The 16,621-nt window shown below is 44.3% G+C and overlaps 1 protein-coding gene across 1 annotated transcript in view; it reads left to right on the forward strand.

Moving 5' to 3' along the window:
* The first annotated feature begins 3,436 nt into the window (after positions 1 to 3,436).
* LOC119171495 (uncharacterized) overlaps positions 3,437 to 16,621 on the forward strand; it is a 77,912-nt gene continuing 64,727 nt past the window's right edge. The window contains exon 1 of the mRNA XM_037422290.2: positions 3,437 to 3,740. Coding sequence (XP_037278187.2) covers positions 3,514 to 3,740 — 227 coding nt within the window. The 5' untranslated portion in view covers positions 3,437 to 3,513. The remainder of the gene's footprint in view (positions 3,741 to 16,621) is intronic.

The following is a 16,621-nucleotide window of genomic DNA, read 5'->3' on the forward strand; positions in this document are numbered from 1 at the left end:
GCATCTACCTGCTGCGTTTACTCTACCTTCGTCTTCCCGTTTTTTTCTCGTAGAGCGTCTAGTAGAGCAAGTTTCTAGTATAACAAATTAGTTGCTTTTCTGTTCTCGTGGCTACAGAAAAAAGTTATAAGCTGTAAAGTAAAACTCCATGTCGCTGGTACTAATCTAAGAAACGCTGCTCGTGCTGCATGAGATGCGTAAGTTGGGAATAGCATGTCGAAATGCCAACCGTCAGATCATTGCTAGTAGTCCACATGATTTGCAGTGGCGATGTGGATTAAAAAAATAAGTTGTTGCATGCTAGGGCTGTTTAGTCGCCATGACCAATTCATACAAGCATTTCAACCAACTGATCACAGCTGCTGCTTTTCTTATGACCCTGATACAGCAGCAATCGTTTTATTTTGTTGTGCGCTGCTTCGCACAACAAAACTTAGCCTGAAGACGTGCACGTTTGACGCATGCTCTTTGTGAGGAAAGTTTGATCATTGATATGTGGGGTTTAACGCCCCAAACCCACCATATGATCATGAGTGACGCCGTATAGTGGAGGGCTCCGGAAATTCTGACCACCTGAGATTCGTTAACCTGCACCCAAATATGAGAACACATGCCTGCTGCGTTTTCGCCTACATCGAAAAGTCAGCCAACGCAGCCGGGATTCGATTCCGCGACCTGCGGGTCAGTCGCCGAGTATCTTAGTTACTAGACCACCGCAGCGGGGCTTCCGAGTAAAGTTAGTTTCTTTCACTGACATGTCGGTTTTAAATTATCGCAAATTTTTGCTATCCATTGTTACAGCGTAATTGTGCTTGTCATGCAGTAGGGGCTCATGTTCTGCAGTTAGTCGTTAACTGAGAAAAACTAGGCAGAGAAGGAGGAAAACACGCTACGCCTAGGAACGCGAAAAAAGTGATGGATAAGGGACCGGGCGTTAAATGGCAAAGCTGGAGCAATTTCATGACCCAAATATACGCGTAAAGCGTATAAGACAGTGCTCGCCATGCCTTTATACACATTTTCGTCTACGTAATGACATGGTATGGTTTTTCTGAAAGTTCCCCGCCCTGGTGGTCGACTACTCGGCCTCTGACTCAAAGGTCGCGGGATCAAATCCCGGCTGCGGCTGTTGCATTTTCGATGGAGGCGAAAATGATGTACGCCCGAGTGCTCAGATTTGGGTGCGCGTTAAAGGACCCCAGAAGGTAGAAATTTCCGGAGTCCTCCACGACGGCGTCTCTCATGATCATGTGGTGGTTTTGGGACGTTTAACCCCACATATCATCATCCTCATCGGGTTCTCTAATTTTTTTATTTTTTTTATAGAAGATGTGTGCGCTGGTGTCTTTCCTAGATCAACCCCGAACCGATCACAAGTCTTCCTGCAGGAGTCATAATCAGGAGGAATTTTTATCGCAAGCAGCAGCATCGGTGGTTAATCACCCATACAGTATATGCTCGGAAAGTACGCAAGCTCAGAAAAGGAAACCAGAGGCTCACCTCTACTTCATCTGAATTTTCACCCAGAGCGATGTTTTATGTTTATGGTCATCCAAAACATAGGATTACACCGCCAACTAGCCTATTATAGGATCCCGCACTAAGCTGTTTTACCACCTCTCACTTCTCTTACTTGATGCATGCAAATATTGCAAACGTTTAGTCAGCTTACGTCCCAATATTATACGTTTTTTGTCGTGGGTCAAAGAAGCGGTGCTGATGAAGCGGCTAAGGTACCTGGCACACGTTGGGCTTACAGCTAGAAGTCTAAAAGCAGTAACTTTGTTCTTGTAGCGTTTTATTGCACTGATTAGTGTGGTTGAGGTGCATGTATACTTCTTAGTACTCTACGCACACTAGGTTATTATTCTTTATTCCTCAACTCATAAATACTTAACCCTGTATCCTGAAGCTACTGATCGATTTGAACTAGACTTGAGGTTTCATGGAGGTTATTCAGACACAACATGCAACAGTGGGGCTATACGAATGTAGCGCTCGAAGCTTTGCCGATTGTAAGTCTATTTTTTATTTCATCCAAGATGTCTGTGGTGCGGCCGGATTATTCTCAAGCTAACAATAAAATGTGTCAAAAGTTTTTTTTTCTAACTACTTATCATCACTTCAAATAATCAGAAATGATCAAGAAAAATCTGAGATAAACGGTTTTGTTCATACAAAGAAGGTTCAGAAAAATGATTCGATGTTTTTTTTTTCATACTAAGCACGATTAGATTACTGTTGCTGAAATATATGGCGCGTGTTTGTTCCAATGTACATCAACGTATTTCTGTCACGCATAAAATTTATTGAGGATTTCACAACAAAGCTTTCTTTGTAACACATGCTTTGGTAATAAAGTCATTAGCATTGAATTTCTCTTTAGTTATCATATGGTGCAGGTACAGAAAACACTTCAATTAAAAAGAAAATTTTCAACATCAACAACAAAAACACATGTCAGGAACTGTTGCAGAATGTTCATTTGTGCTATGTCCAATAAATAATACACATATTATGTGCAAGCTTGATGGCTCTCTGTTCAAAAAAAAATCCACATTTCATTCAACGGCGCATAAACTGTCCGGAATTATTGAACTTGCGACCCAAACGTTTCACGTCACTCGAAGATCACAATAAATAAAATACGAAGCTGATTGGGAGCATGATGACGTCCAGGAGCCAAGCCAGCTAAAGCAATGCCAACGTAAAAAATATTGATTGTGAAATGTTGTCAGTGCCGTAGCAGAAAAAAAGGAAAGATAAAGTGCTTGACTATTCAGAAGAGGGTACTTGAATTTAGCTAACTGCTAATGAAGGTGGGCTTGAGAAACAGTACTGGCGAAGTTGCTACGCCTCCTCGCACTCGTTTGGCACATAGCAACAGGTGGGTGGCAGCCTCGTGTTACCCTCCCGAAGCAGCTTCAGCGAGTGCTGAAATGTCACTGTTTCTTGGTCTCATCCTGATTGCTTAAGCGTCTTGAAAAAGGGCTGAACAAAATGCTGCGACAACGAAGTTCTGACGCGCTTCACGGGCCAAAAAGCGTCAAGGGCACTTTTAGTGTGAGGCGAATTGGCTTTTTCCCCCTCTTCCTCGCGCAGAACTGCAGCGGCTGGAAGAGCAATTCGGACGGGTCGTTCGTTCTTGGGAGGCACGATAGATTATGTATTCATGCACACACAGACGACTCTCTCGGATCTATGCGGCAGACGAAGCTGTGCGTAACTCGGGTGCATCACAAGCAAACTCGGCTTGTACGTGGGCACCACGCATACACGCGTCACGCGCACCACGGGCCAGCCATGTGGCCGAAGCTCTTCGTCGCGGAGCCCGGGGCCAATCGAGGGCCGGACCGGGCGGAGCTGGGCGGAGTCGTGGCCGCGGCCGGCCTCTTCGGCGGCGCGCTTTTTAAGGCGCCCTGATCGGGCGACGCTTGACCGGCGCGGCGACGTCTAAACAAGGCCGGCGACATCGATAGCGGCGGCACGTGCAAGTAGTCAAAAAACGAGGAGATGCCGATCCGCGCAGCCTGGGGTGGTTCCTCGTCGGCCGCGTGCCCCTTGGCGGCGGGCTGCCTGCTACTCGCGCTGCTACTGCTGCAGCAGCCCAGCGCTGTGGAGCCGGCCAAGCGACTGGACTGCCGGGCTTTCTGCCGCCTCACGGGCTTCCGCTTCAATGCGGGCCTCTGCAAGTGCGGCTACATGCTATTCGCCAGCAAGCGCTCGCAGCAGCCCACTCTGTAAGCCAATGCATCCGCTGTCTCCTCGATCGGATTTCTTGGTTTTCCAGTAATGCTCCAGCTATCAGCGGTGCCCTATAGATGTGTATCGCCGACCATCAAGAGAAAAAAAAAAAGGGGGGGGGGGAGGGCACTGTTTGTTACTACTTCTGAAGTACGAACATCAATATAGTTGGAAATGATGTAGTAATAAATGTGTCGCTGGTATGCTGAGGGATTTGATATGTGGGGTTTAACGCCCTAAAACCACCGTACGATTATGAGACACGCCGTTTTGGAGTCCTACGGAAATTCAGACCACCTGGGGTTCTTTAACGTGCACCCAGTGCTGAGTCATGCTACACTTTCTTCTGTTGATAATCTAAAAAATTGTTTTCTATGCTTGTTTAAAATAGTTGAAACATTGTTTTTCAAGTGGAGTAGGTTCCATGTATATACAATGAACACGCTGACGACGCTCGTTTGCTGGAATCGTTTCCACGGTACTCTTGACCTAGCACCTTTTAGATGTCTTTAACAAAGTCCGCTCGACAATGGTAAGTGGTTCTAGTGAGGGACGATGCCGTAGCTTGGTTAGCTGAATGTTGCAAACGTATGGTAAAGAGTACATAAAATATGAAAAGAAAACTAACATCAGGCACACCGATTCCCCAAATACAACGCACACGTATGCGATATTTTTTTTTTTTTTGGGGGGGGGGGTGCGTGCGAAACCAGTGGTTCTAGCTTAACGGTACATTTTCTATGTCCTGCAGATACGATATTCGGAAAACAATTGCGGTCTTGATGACTACGTTCTATTCGTGGTTAGATGCAGGAATGTTATTGGACGTCAGCAGTCGGCAAGCACCTGTTGCCAAGATCGGTTCTGCTGTAACTGCCGTTTTCCTTACTCGAGCCTTAGGTGCAGAATTCGAGGTCTTTCTTTCTCCCCTGCTGCTCGTGAGGTTCGGGACGCCTGCGCCGATGGCATCTGATGAGTTTCGTTTCTAGCCGTGCCGTAGTAGGATATCCGTTATGATGCGGCACAAACTACTTTTATGGGGGAAACACAGTTTCAATGAATGCACCTCCACATTTAGCAACATATCAGAGACAGTCACTCTGCAATGCACTAGATAGACAACCAGCCTCTTTCCGAAGAAAGAATCCTGTGCTGCCGACAGGACTTTATGTCGCAGGAAAAGGCTGTGAAGGCGCTCCTGCGCTTCTTGCGTTCAACCGGCCTATCCAAACGACTGTGATCGGAACTCCCTGAATGTGTGCGCATGTGGTTTTTTTTTCTAATTTATTTTATATCTCTCTATATCTATCCTCTTTCCAACCCTTTTCCCCACCCCCGTACAGGGTAGCAAACCAGTTTGTCTAGGTTAACCTCCCTGTCTCTTCCTTTTATTTATTTCTCTCTCTCTGTATATGCCTCGGGTTTCATGCAATTCTTCTACGCGTCGGCTGGAACTTTCGTGTCCCACGTGTTGGGCGAACCCAACCAACGCTCCACTAAGAATGAAAGAAAAGGGCACGTGGTCGTTAACAACAATGTCGGGTGGGCTTGCAACGTCGAGAACAAGCAGCAAGTCAGACAACACGACCCTAAACTGACAAAAAGGCGAAATGGCGTAGGTGTCATGCTGCTCAAATAGAAAGCTTTAGTGGCACACGCGCTATAGTTTGAAATGGGAGAGTCTGGAAAGGAATTTCGGATTTAGTTGCGAAATGTGTGATCTGCATGGCTTCGAAAGTTTGCGACACCCCTATTAAACAGCTTCGCTGGTCCTCCGCATCCACAGTGTGAAACGGCTTGCAAATTTTTTAAATATGTATTACAAAGGCCTTTGGAAAGAATTGTTTGTAACGCTCCACTGTCATGCGAGCAAAATATTCGAGGCAGTGCCTTAGTAAAGACACTTCATCCGTATGGTGTCGAGAAAGAACGAAATAAACTTTATTGAAGCGTCTCTGTGTAGGTCAAAAGAGGCGAAGCTCTGGAAGACGGGTCCCTGATTTTGATTGATTGATATGTGGGGTTTAACGTCCCAATACCATCATATGATTATGAGAGACGCCGTAGTGGATGGCTCCAGAAATTTCGACCACTTGGGGTTCTTTAACTTGCACCCAAATCTGAGCACACAGGCCTACAACATTTCCGCCTCCATCAGAAATGCAGCCGCCGCAGCCAGGATTCGAACCCGCGACCTGCGGGTAGCAGGTCGCGGGTTCTTAACCTTAACCACTACACCGGTTAAGTACCTTAACCACTAAACCACCGCGGCAGGGCAAGACGGGTCCCTGTGTAACCCTCTTTTGCTCAGGTGGCGGCGAGGTCTTGAACTCTGGTGGCGTCTTCGGCCAGCCGGACAGTCCAGAGCAAATTCTCGCACCTACAGATTTTAAAAAAGAGAGAGAGAGGAAGAGAGAGAGATGACGTGGTGTGCATGCTATGGTTCTCTGCATAAGTAGAGGCCTAGCACCTGATGTGACCGTACGATAAGGTGCCTTTGCTGACACGCTGCATAGACCAGGTATAGAGCAAGAAACGTAAAGCTGCGCCCCGCATCACAATTTTAGTAATGCTTGTACAAGGAGTAGTGGTCTTCTTTATTTGTTTTTTTTTATTTGAAGAGAATTGACCACATTGCGCTTCGATATAGGTAATAGTGCACTTCAATTTGTAAAAGACTATGTCTACCTAGGCCAGGTAATAACCGCGGAGCCAAACCACGAGATTAAAGTAACTAGAAAAATAAGAAAGGGGTGGAGCACGTTTGGCAAGCACTCTCGAAATATGACAGGTAGATTCTCACTATCCCTTGAGAAAACGGTTTATAACAGCTGCATCTTGCCGGTACTTAGCTACGGAGCAGAAACCTGAAGACTGACAAAGAGCGTTCAGCTTAAATTGAGGACGACGCAGCGAGCAATGGAAAGAAAAAAAATGGCGTGGAAAAAAAAAACGGAGTGAATGATGGAGAGGGGGCGAAGCACTCGTCCGTCCATGCGTCCGTCTGTGTGACCGTCCATGCGTCTGTTCGTGCGCCCGTCCCTGCGTTCGTTCATGCATCCGCCCCTGCGTCCGTTCATGCGTCCATCCTTGCATCTGTCTGTGTGTTCGTTCGTGCATCTATTCAACACTTCAAGTCCCATCATCTCACATCTTTTTATCATATATTCCCCATATAGAAGCACCGCCATTCAGTGGACATTCCAAGGGCTAAACGAGAAATGGCACACGCACACTTTCTTACGGCTTGCGCTTCGGGTCTACTTCCCACCTTCAACCACCTTGAGTTCATGGTATATACTAGTTCACTGTATTCATGGCACTGCGGCCTAATGCTCGCTAAATCTTTCTAAAACCAAGGAGGTTACGCCCAGAGAGTATAACGTAGCAACCTTTTCCTGTCAGATAGTGCTCAATGTATATGCCAGAGGCTGCTAATGTGAAATGAGAGACAGGAGGATTCAACTTTTAATATCTTACAACTTGCGCTTCGTATCTGCTTCCCCCCTTTAACCACCTCGAATTCATTTATGGTATATACTAATTCATTGTATTCATGGCCCTGCGGCTCAACGCTCGCTAAACCTTTTTTAAAACTAAGAAGGTTACACCCAGCGAGTATAATGTAGCAACCCTTTCTTGACCGATAGTGCTCAATGTACAAGCCAATGACTGCTAATGGGGATCGCAGCGTGCGCGTTGACTAAAAGCCGAATGCTCCTGACTCTCATTCCCCATTAGCAGCCATTGGCATGTACATTGAGCCCTATTTTTTATTGTTAAACAACGCACAGAAGAAATCTCTCACCGGCACCACCCTGGAGGTCAAATGTTATACCTAGTTCGGCTATGTGCCACTGGTAGTTACGTACTACAAGAGACGCCCAAGCCACGCCATAAAGAGCTTCGCCCCTAAAATGGTAGGTGTAACCTTAAGAGACAAAAAGAGGACCAGACGTGTGCTTTGCTGTTTTGTGCTGGTGGACCGAATATTAACGAGGGACATTTCCAGAGACTTCTTAAATTGACTTTCGAACATTTACTTACCATTGTGATATGTGCGTATAAGTGTGTCTTTGCATATCTGTGCCCGAGTTTTCTATTTTCCATGCGCTGCTTTGTATGTTTTGCTTCAAGATGCGTGTTCAAGTTTCAATCAACGACTAAGGAGTAGCCGGCGCCATAATGGTGCGCCAACATCTCCTTAGATATCATATCAATAAAAAAAGCAGAGTGGATTAGGGAACAAACGGGGGTTAAGGAGATCATAGTTGAAATCAAGAAGAGAAAATGGACATAGGCCGGGCATGTAGCGCTTAGACAGGATAACCACTGGTCATTAAGGGTAACTAACTGGATTCCCAGAGCAGGCAAGCGAGTTAGGGGAAGACATAAGGTTAGGTGGGCAGATAAGATTAAGAAGTTTGCGGGTATAAATTGGCAGCAGCAAGCACAGGACTGGGTTAACTGGCGGAACATGGGAGAGGCCTTTGTCCTGCAATGGACGTAGTCAGGCTGATGATGATGATGACCACATTGAAATGGAGACATTTTCCAGCAATACTTTTCTTTTTTTCTTGGGCTTTATGAGCACCGCGCATCACGTGAAGCGGTGCTTGCGGCTCCGTAACAGACATCGTGATACTGCAACTGAAAAGATAGAAATGGTGATCGTGATTTCAATGCAACCCAAGGCGTGTACAGCACAGTGTCTCAGCTATCTCTCTATCTTGCTAATGGGGGGGAATCACTCCCCATTAAAGTATTCCGCATCGGGGTACTCTTTATGGGGTGCTAGGGTAATCAGTTTAGCTACTTTTTTTCATCATGTCATATGAGCTATAAGAAATCCAGGAACAATAGCGAAAGTTACAATTTCTAACTTTAATTCATTAGGGTGCTTATGTATTGTCTCTGAGAAGTAGAATAGTAGGAGTGCAGCACCGAAAACGCCAAATTGCATTCTAAGTACGCAAATAACGAAGGCCTTCAGGTGAATTCCCAAGCTATGCACAGTTTCTTTTTTATTTAGGTTTAAGAAGAGCAAGCTAAAGATGCACATATCCCCCAGAGTATTCTGAATGCGCTTTTCAGACTCATTTAATTGGGTAACAAAAACTTCACGAACTGCTCCACAGTTGCCTATGCCCTCCCACGTTCTCTGTGAAATTGACGCTAGTTAATATATGGAGCCAAATTTCTTACTTGCACAATTACTGAACATGATATCAGGCTTTCCTATAGATGTACCTTTATGTTCAAATTACGAGCAGGTCACAAAGGAACATTTTGCAGACATTTTGACTTAACGAATGTAAGCAAATAAAACAAACGAAACCTAGTGTTGTAGTGCAACGATAGAATGGAAACAACACCATTTTATTTCGTCGAGAAACGTAACTAATATTTTACCGTTATAAATTCCTGGCAACGTGATTGCACATCCTTTTTTTTCAATGTCAACAGTGCCAGCGAAGTAACGATTCATCTGCACCCGTAGGTTATAGATACACGCGTGTCACTGATCGCAGGTGCCGTGGCCACGCACAATGCATTCATATAGTTTTAGAAGGTTGATGTGAATTTTCTGCACCTTAGATGGTTTATGAAGCATACATTACTGCAGATAACTAAACGCCTTTGTCGAGTTCAAATCCAGACACGACGCGACAGGCGTTGCGAGCAACGTTCATAAAACAGCAGGTCAGCTGAAATACCATATTTTTCTGAGCAAGCACTTCGTTGTAAGAGTTGAAAATTGTCAAGCCTGCATTTATAGCTTTCACTGTATAAAGTAAAAAAAATGTCTAGTAATTGTCGGTTAAAATTCAGTTGTACCACTGAAGTCTGTCATTGTTTTAGTTGTATTTTTAGCAATTATCATAATTACACGCGAGTGTAAAATTACCAGAATTCCCAACGAAATGTTCTAATAAACTTTTATTGTTTCCTAGTGTATTCACTTTGTGACTCGTACATATGAACATAAACATAGATGTCCTGGCTCACTGAAACAGTCACTTAGATTTAAAACTTATTTGCCCACACTATTCCTCACTAGCTGAGGCGGAAATGTTGTAGGCCCGTGTGCTCAGATTCGGGTGCACGTTAAAGAACCCCAGGTGGTCGAAATTTCCGGAGCCCTCCACTACGGCGTCTCTCATAATCATATGGTGGTTTTGGGACGTTAAACCCCACATATAAATAAATCAAATCAATCGAATCCTCACTAGCTGCTCATTAGTGGGTGAAAAGTGCAGGGCGATACCCAAGCGGCTGTTGTGCAATAAAATGCAACAAAGACATGAAGACTCACAAGCAGTGGCGAAGCCAGACGGTGGCGCACTGGATAAGGGCCCTTGTTATCCCGAATTAGTTTTTGTCATGGTTAGGTGGCCTTATTAAGAATTTTATGTATTTGCGCGTAATTTTTCTTTATCGACTAAATTTATACCTGTGTTTATTAATGCGGATATTTTTTTTCTTTTTTCAAAGCTGAATCAAGTGTAGATATGAAAGAGCCTAAAATGACCATTCCAAAAAAGTGAACCACCGCCTAAAAGCAAACAAGGTTCTCCCCCCCCCCAAAAAAAAATAAGAAAAACAAAAATTCTGCCTACGCCTTTGCTCCCGAACGCACCTAACGATGAGCTACATTTATGAAGAACTTAACACCGATAAGTATTTCGTCACTGTATATTCCTCCTCATCAGTCCGAATTAGGTTTTGTTCAGAAAGGATTTTCAGTGCTAAAATTACTTGACTGTGAGCACTATCCAATATTTATAATTGTAAAGGCCTAACGTCCCAAAACCGCGATTTGATTATACGGGACACCGTAATGAAGAGCAACGCAAATCTATACTACCTGGGGTGCTTTAGCGTGCACTAAAGTGTGAGTACACCGGCCTCGAACATTTTCACTTCCAGCGCCAATGCAGCCACCGCTGTCAGTTCCCATGGCCTTCGGGCCAGCAGTTGAGCACAAAGCCACTAGACCACCGTTGCCGGTCGGAATCAAAATTACTTTTGCTTAATAGACAACGCATTTAACAGCTAAACAAAAAGCTGCTCTTTAAAATAACAACACAAGAAGGAGTTAAAATCGAACCTGTTATACGTAAGGGTAAAATTATATGAATAACTATTTTTTAGTTTTCTTCGTTTCGTAATTCTTACATTATCTCCGCCTTTATTATTGTTCTTGTGCCTCTTTTGTTGCCCCGCCACGGTGGTCTAGTGAATAAGGTACTCAGCTACTGACCCGCAGGGTGCGGAATCGAATCCCGGCTGCGGCGGCTGCATTTCCGATTGAGGCGGTAATGTTGCAGTCCCGTGTACTCAGATTTGGGTGCATGTTAAAGAACTCCAGACGGTCGAAATTTCCGGAGCCCTCTACTATGGCGTCTCTCATAATCATATGATGGTTTTGGGACGTTTAACCTCCCATATCAATCAATCATCAATCTCTTGTTCAGCCAAGCAGTGTCAAGATTCGATATTAGGCCTTATTAAGAATTTTATGTATTTGCGCGTAATTTTTCATTATCGACTAAATTTATACCTGTGTTTATTACTGCGGATATTTTTTTTTCCTTTTTTCAAAGCTGAATCAAGTGTAGATATGAAAGTACCTAAATGTGGTATGTGAATAGATGTGGGAATTTTCTGTGAATCTGTTCAGGTGTTTACGCAGATACGAGAATATAGAAGCGTGTGAATATATATTTCATTTTATCTGTATTTGGGCTGTATACACATGCCGCGATATCAAGGGGGTAGGAATGTGGTCAAGCTGCTGTTTTGAAGCTTTTTGTTCCTTGCCATTGCATTTTCTTTCTCTACTGTGAAAAGGAAATGCGAACTAAACTTGAAACTTGAAACGCAAAACTTGAAACTCTTCAGTATGGAAACAAAGACGGCTGGATACCTGGTCTTTTGAATGCGAAGTATTTTTAGCGAACTTCGGCGACTTTGAGCTTATCTATCTATCTATCTATCTATCTATCTATCTATCTATCTATCTATCTATCTATCTATCTATCTATCTATCTATCTATCTATCTATCTATCTATCTATCTATCTATTCGCCTACTACATTTAGCTCTACTGACCGTTTCGATAATGGTATCAGTACCAAACTTGGTATGGCATGACATGACTGCATGAAGAACATATTCGACATGTCATAACAAGAACATCTTGAAATTTATGTCATGGATGTCATGAGTTACATTTAGTGATCCTGCAGCTCTTGCGGTGGTTTCGTTAACATGGCATGTTGCAAAACTGGTATGGTGTGACATGATTCCATGGCGAACACAAGCGACAAACCCTAACATGAAAATCGTGACATACGCGTCATGTAACGACATGACAACATGCCACGCTCAGGATGCGCTCGCGGCCGTTTCGCTAGCGTCACATATACCAAATTCGGTATTACAGTAAGTGAATGAATGACGAAAGTACGTGACTTGCGCAAACATGATAATCATGAGATGCGTGTCATGCAACAACACTGCTACTTCCTTGCTCATGATGCTCTGGCGGCTGTTTCGCTAGCTTCACTTATACGAAATTTGGTATTTCGCGACGGGAATGGATAACAAAGATATGATACTGGTGTAACCATGATGAACATGAGATGCGTGCTATGTAACAACTTGACAACATGCCACGTTTATGATGCGCTGCCGGCCGTTTCGCTAGCTTCAAATGTACCAAACTCGGTATTACGCGACGCGAACGGACGACATAGGTAAATGACACATGCAAACATGATAATCGCGACATACGCGTCATGTAACAACATGTCTACATGCCGCACTGATGATGCACTCGTGGCCGTTTCGCTAGCTTCATATATGCCAAATATTGTATTACGTGACGTCAATGAATGACGAAGGTATGGGACTGGCGCAAACATAATAATCATGAGATGCGTGTTATGTGATAACATGACTACATACCACAGTCAAGGAGCCAATAGATTTCGGCGTGAAGGGGTGCGCATGGTCGCCGGCGTTCATTTCGTCGCGTCACGCCGGCGTTATCACGCCAGGCGCCGGTCTTGCCATATATACTTGCGCGCAGGTGCCAGCCTTGCTGAGTTGCTTTGACGCATGCGCGCTTCAGCGCGTCCGGCATCCCTCCGTCACGAAAAGTGGGAGACGCAGTGTTGTCGCGGTAACGGATCGGCGCGAAATGCAGCATGTCGCATTTCGCGCCGGTTGCTGTAGGCCCGCGCCGAAGGACGCTGGTCGCACCTGGCGTCAGACTATAGAGTGCTCGCGCTTTGCGGACGTATACCGTCACTGTGCACAGCGTGCGCGCGCGTCAACGCTACATTGGGCCCTTCAAGAGATACGTTCGTGGTCATTTCGCTAGCTTCACATATACTAAAATTGGTGTTACGTGATGTCATAGGCTGACAAAATATATGACTGGTGCAAACATGATAATCCTGACACGCGTGTCATGTAAGAATAGGACAACCTACTGCGCTCATAGCGGGCTCACGGCCCCTTCGCTAGCTCCACATATACTAAATTTTGTATCACGTGACGTGACTAGAGGACGAAGGTAAACGACACATCCAAACAGGATATTCATGAAATGGGAGTCATGTTCGGCATCATTTACCTCCACCTCGTAACGTTGTGCTGGTTAAAGTGACATATCAACATTTTTCAGTCTTGCTTCGCATATCATCGATTCCCACTGTTCGCGGGATCTGCAAATTTTTTAGGCAGTGGTTAGTCCCAGATCCACATTAATCATGCTGGCACAGCGGCCACGTCCAACCAAATTAAAAACAGTTATGCCTAGCTAAACAAATTTAACGATACACAAGCCTTATAGGGTCATGTTGAGCAGCGTAAAAACTAATTAGCTACGCATAACTAAGCTAATAAAATTGCACTCTAGTAAACTATAATTGTGCAGAGCTGAAATTCTCGTATGCCTACTGATGACGGGCAAGGTAAGATGTGCGAAGCTTAGTCTAATATTAATTAAAACCAAGCAGAACTTGTGCTAGCTTTGTTAATAAGCTATTTAGGCTTAGGTTAACATAAGTAGCAAGATAATTGGGGCCAATCCTTGAATATGCAAATTAAGCCAATTGTTTACTTAAAGAAATAAGGTACTCTGTGTTGCGATTGTGAAATGATTCTCTATGGGGCCCCATCAATTCCTATATACAAAACTCATGAATCGCAACGTGATTGAGTGATTGATTTGGGCACGGGCATGTTAATGAGCGTGCGCCTATTGAAGCCTGGACCAGCCAGTGCCGACTAGCTTTGCTCTGCCCTAGCCTTGCACGACTCGGCGAACGCTGAGCAAATTGATTACCTTTTTGAAAGGCTCGGTTGATGGCATACCTTGAAGGCGTTGGCGAACATTTATTGACTTAACCATCAAATGGTAGCAATGCGCAATGTTCAGCTCTAGCCCACTTGACTTGTAGCGTGGTTAGCTTGTCATCTCCGTATTTTCGAGCCTTTTTTCTGCTACTTATATAGTGTGCTCTGACTGCACAGAAAGCGGTTATACTTGTTATAATAATTGTGGGTAGTTTTATGTCCAAAAACGCGATATGAATGTGAGAGAGGCCGTGGTGGAGGGTCCGGAAGTTCAACGATGTGGGGTTCATTACCGTTATTACTTGTAAATCTGAGCACGTCAGCTTCTAAAAGATTGCGTCCATCAAAATGGGGCCACCGCATCCAAGAGTCGGTCCGGCGAACTGTAATGGTGTTACCTAAGGTATGGCTCACAGTAGAGAATACGGTCGTGATGACATCTTTTTTGATGAAGGCGAGAATGCTTTATGACCGTGTGCTTAAATAAAGTGGCCTTCAAAGAACCTCAGGTGGTCAGAATTTTCGGACACCTTCACTACGGCATCTCTCATAACCATTTGCTTTTGGGAAGTAAAAGCCTTATTGATTGACACGTGGGGTTTAGCGTCTTAAAAGTACCATATGATTATGGGAGACGCCGTAGTGGAGGGCTCTGGAAATTTCGACCGCCTGAGGTTCTTTAACGTGCACCCAAATCAGAGCACACGGGCCTACATCATTTTCGCCTCCATCAAAAAAGCAGTTGCCGCAGCCGGGATTCAATTCCGCTACCTGCGGGCCAGCAGCCGAGCTTCTTAGCCTCTAGACCGCCGCAGCGGGGTGGAAGTTAAACCCAAAAAGTTACCATGTCCAGATCAGAGTACAAGTTTATTGTTCTATAAGATACTGCTCGCGGTACACACAAATTGGTGCATATAGCACGCATTATCACGTGTGTGCGACCACAGCCCTGCCGGTCACTTGGTGTCGTTCATAAAGGTACTTTAAAAAACAAGAAACACTACCAAAAAAACGTGATTCGAACACTCGCTGGTACACAATTTTTAATCCTCGCTGGTACGGTTTTTTTCAATAAGTTATCATTATTATTCAAAACATCTGGGATTTTACTTGCCAAGACCACGATTTCATTATGAGGCTTGCCGTGGAGATCTCCAGAATTCAAGCCGTCAGGCTTTCTTTAATGTGCATTGACCTCGCACAGTACACGGTCCTCGACCGTTTCGCCTTCATCGAAATGCGACCACTGCAGCCGGTATCGAACTTGCACCTTTCAAGTCACTGCAGTCACCGATCTCCACAGCCGCCGTGCCATCGCTGTGGCATATCTGCAGTGTCCCCAGGGCAGCCTTAGTCCATCATGAAAAAAAATGGGGTAACGTTTTATTACGAATAGTGTAAAACAGGGAGCTATACATAAACTATCTTTCTTTTGCTATTTATCGAATCTTTACAGGAGCTTTTCAGAGCACTAGATGGTGAGCAGCATGCAATAGCAGTTAATGCTGAGTAGTTTTGTAACTTTTTATTCGCAGATGACATTGTCATGTTGAGTAGTTCGTGTAATCCATGGCAACACATAAGTACAGAATTAGACGGTCAAAATAGGAACATGGGCCCATAATTTACATGAAGAAAACTAAAGTAATGTTGTGCAGTCTTGGAAGAAAACAGCGGTTTGCGATACTGATGGAGACCCTAAGCAGTAAAGGAATACGTCTGTATAGGAAAGATAATGATCGCAAATACGAACCATGAGACTGCAGTAACAAGACGAATAAGAACGTTGTAGGGCAGATTTCCCAGATATTTGTAGATAATGAAAACTGGTTTACTACTATCTTTCAAGAGAAAAGTTTATTACAGCTGCATTTACCGGCACTCACTTATACTGAATGAAATCTGAAGGTTTACGAAAGCGCGAAGAGCGTTGATCTTAACTTGAAGACGATGCAGCAAACCATGTAAATAAATGTGATAGGTCCAACCTTATAATAGACACGAATAGAGCATAGTTGTCCAGAAAACAGTGAAGTGTGAACGATATCTTAAAAAAAAATTGAGAATGGAGCGACATGGTGAGATAACTGCTGGCCAATAAAACAAGCAGAATGGATTCTAATACAAAGCAAGCACTAAAACAGGGGACAGAAAGGTAAATGGACATATAATATCCATAAGTGTCCAGGTTTAACGTAAGCGCGGCATGCACAGGACCACGTTAGTGTGACTGGATTGATTGGAGAAACATAGAAGTGGCATGTAGCCTACAATTACTATAGTCATGTTGCTCGTGATGGTGACAACCACCCAGTTGTGAAACGAGAACGCGTAAGTTTCATAGCATGATTGCTACCTAGTCGCAAATCATTTTTTGGAAGTATAAGCTTCATTTTCATTTCCTTAAAAACCCCCTGTAGGGGTATTACATAAGGTGTGGTGTATAACAAAAAAAAAAAGAGAACTATACAACGGTGTTTTTAATGGCTTCTGCAAACATACGTAG

This window comes from Rhipicephalus microplus, chromosome 4 (genome assembly GCF_043290135.1).
Source record: "Rhipicephalus microplus isolate Deutch F79 chromosome 4, USDA_Rmic, whole genome shotgun sequence".
NCBI lineage: Eukaryota > Metazoa > Arthropoda > Arachnida > Ixodida > Ixodidae > Rhipicephalus > Rhipicephalus microplus.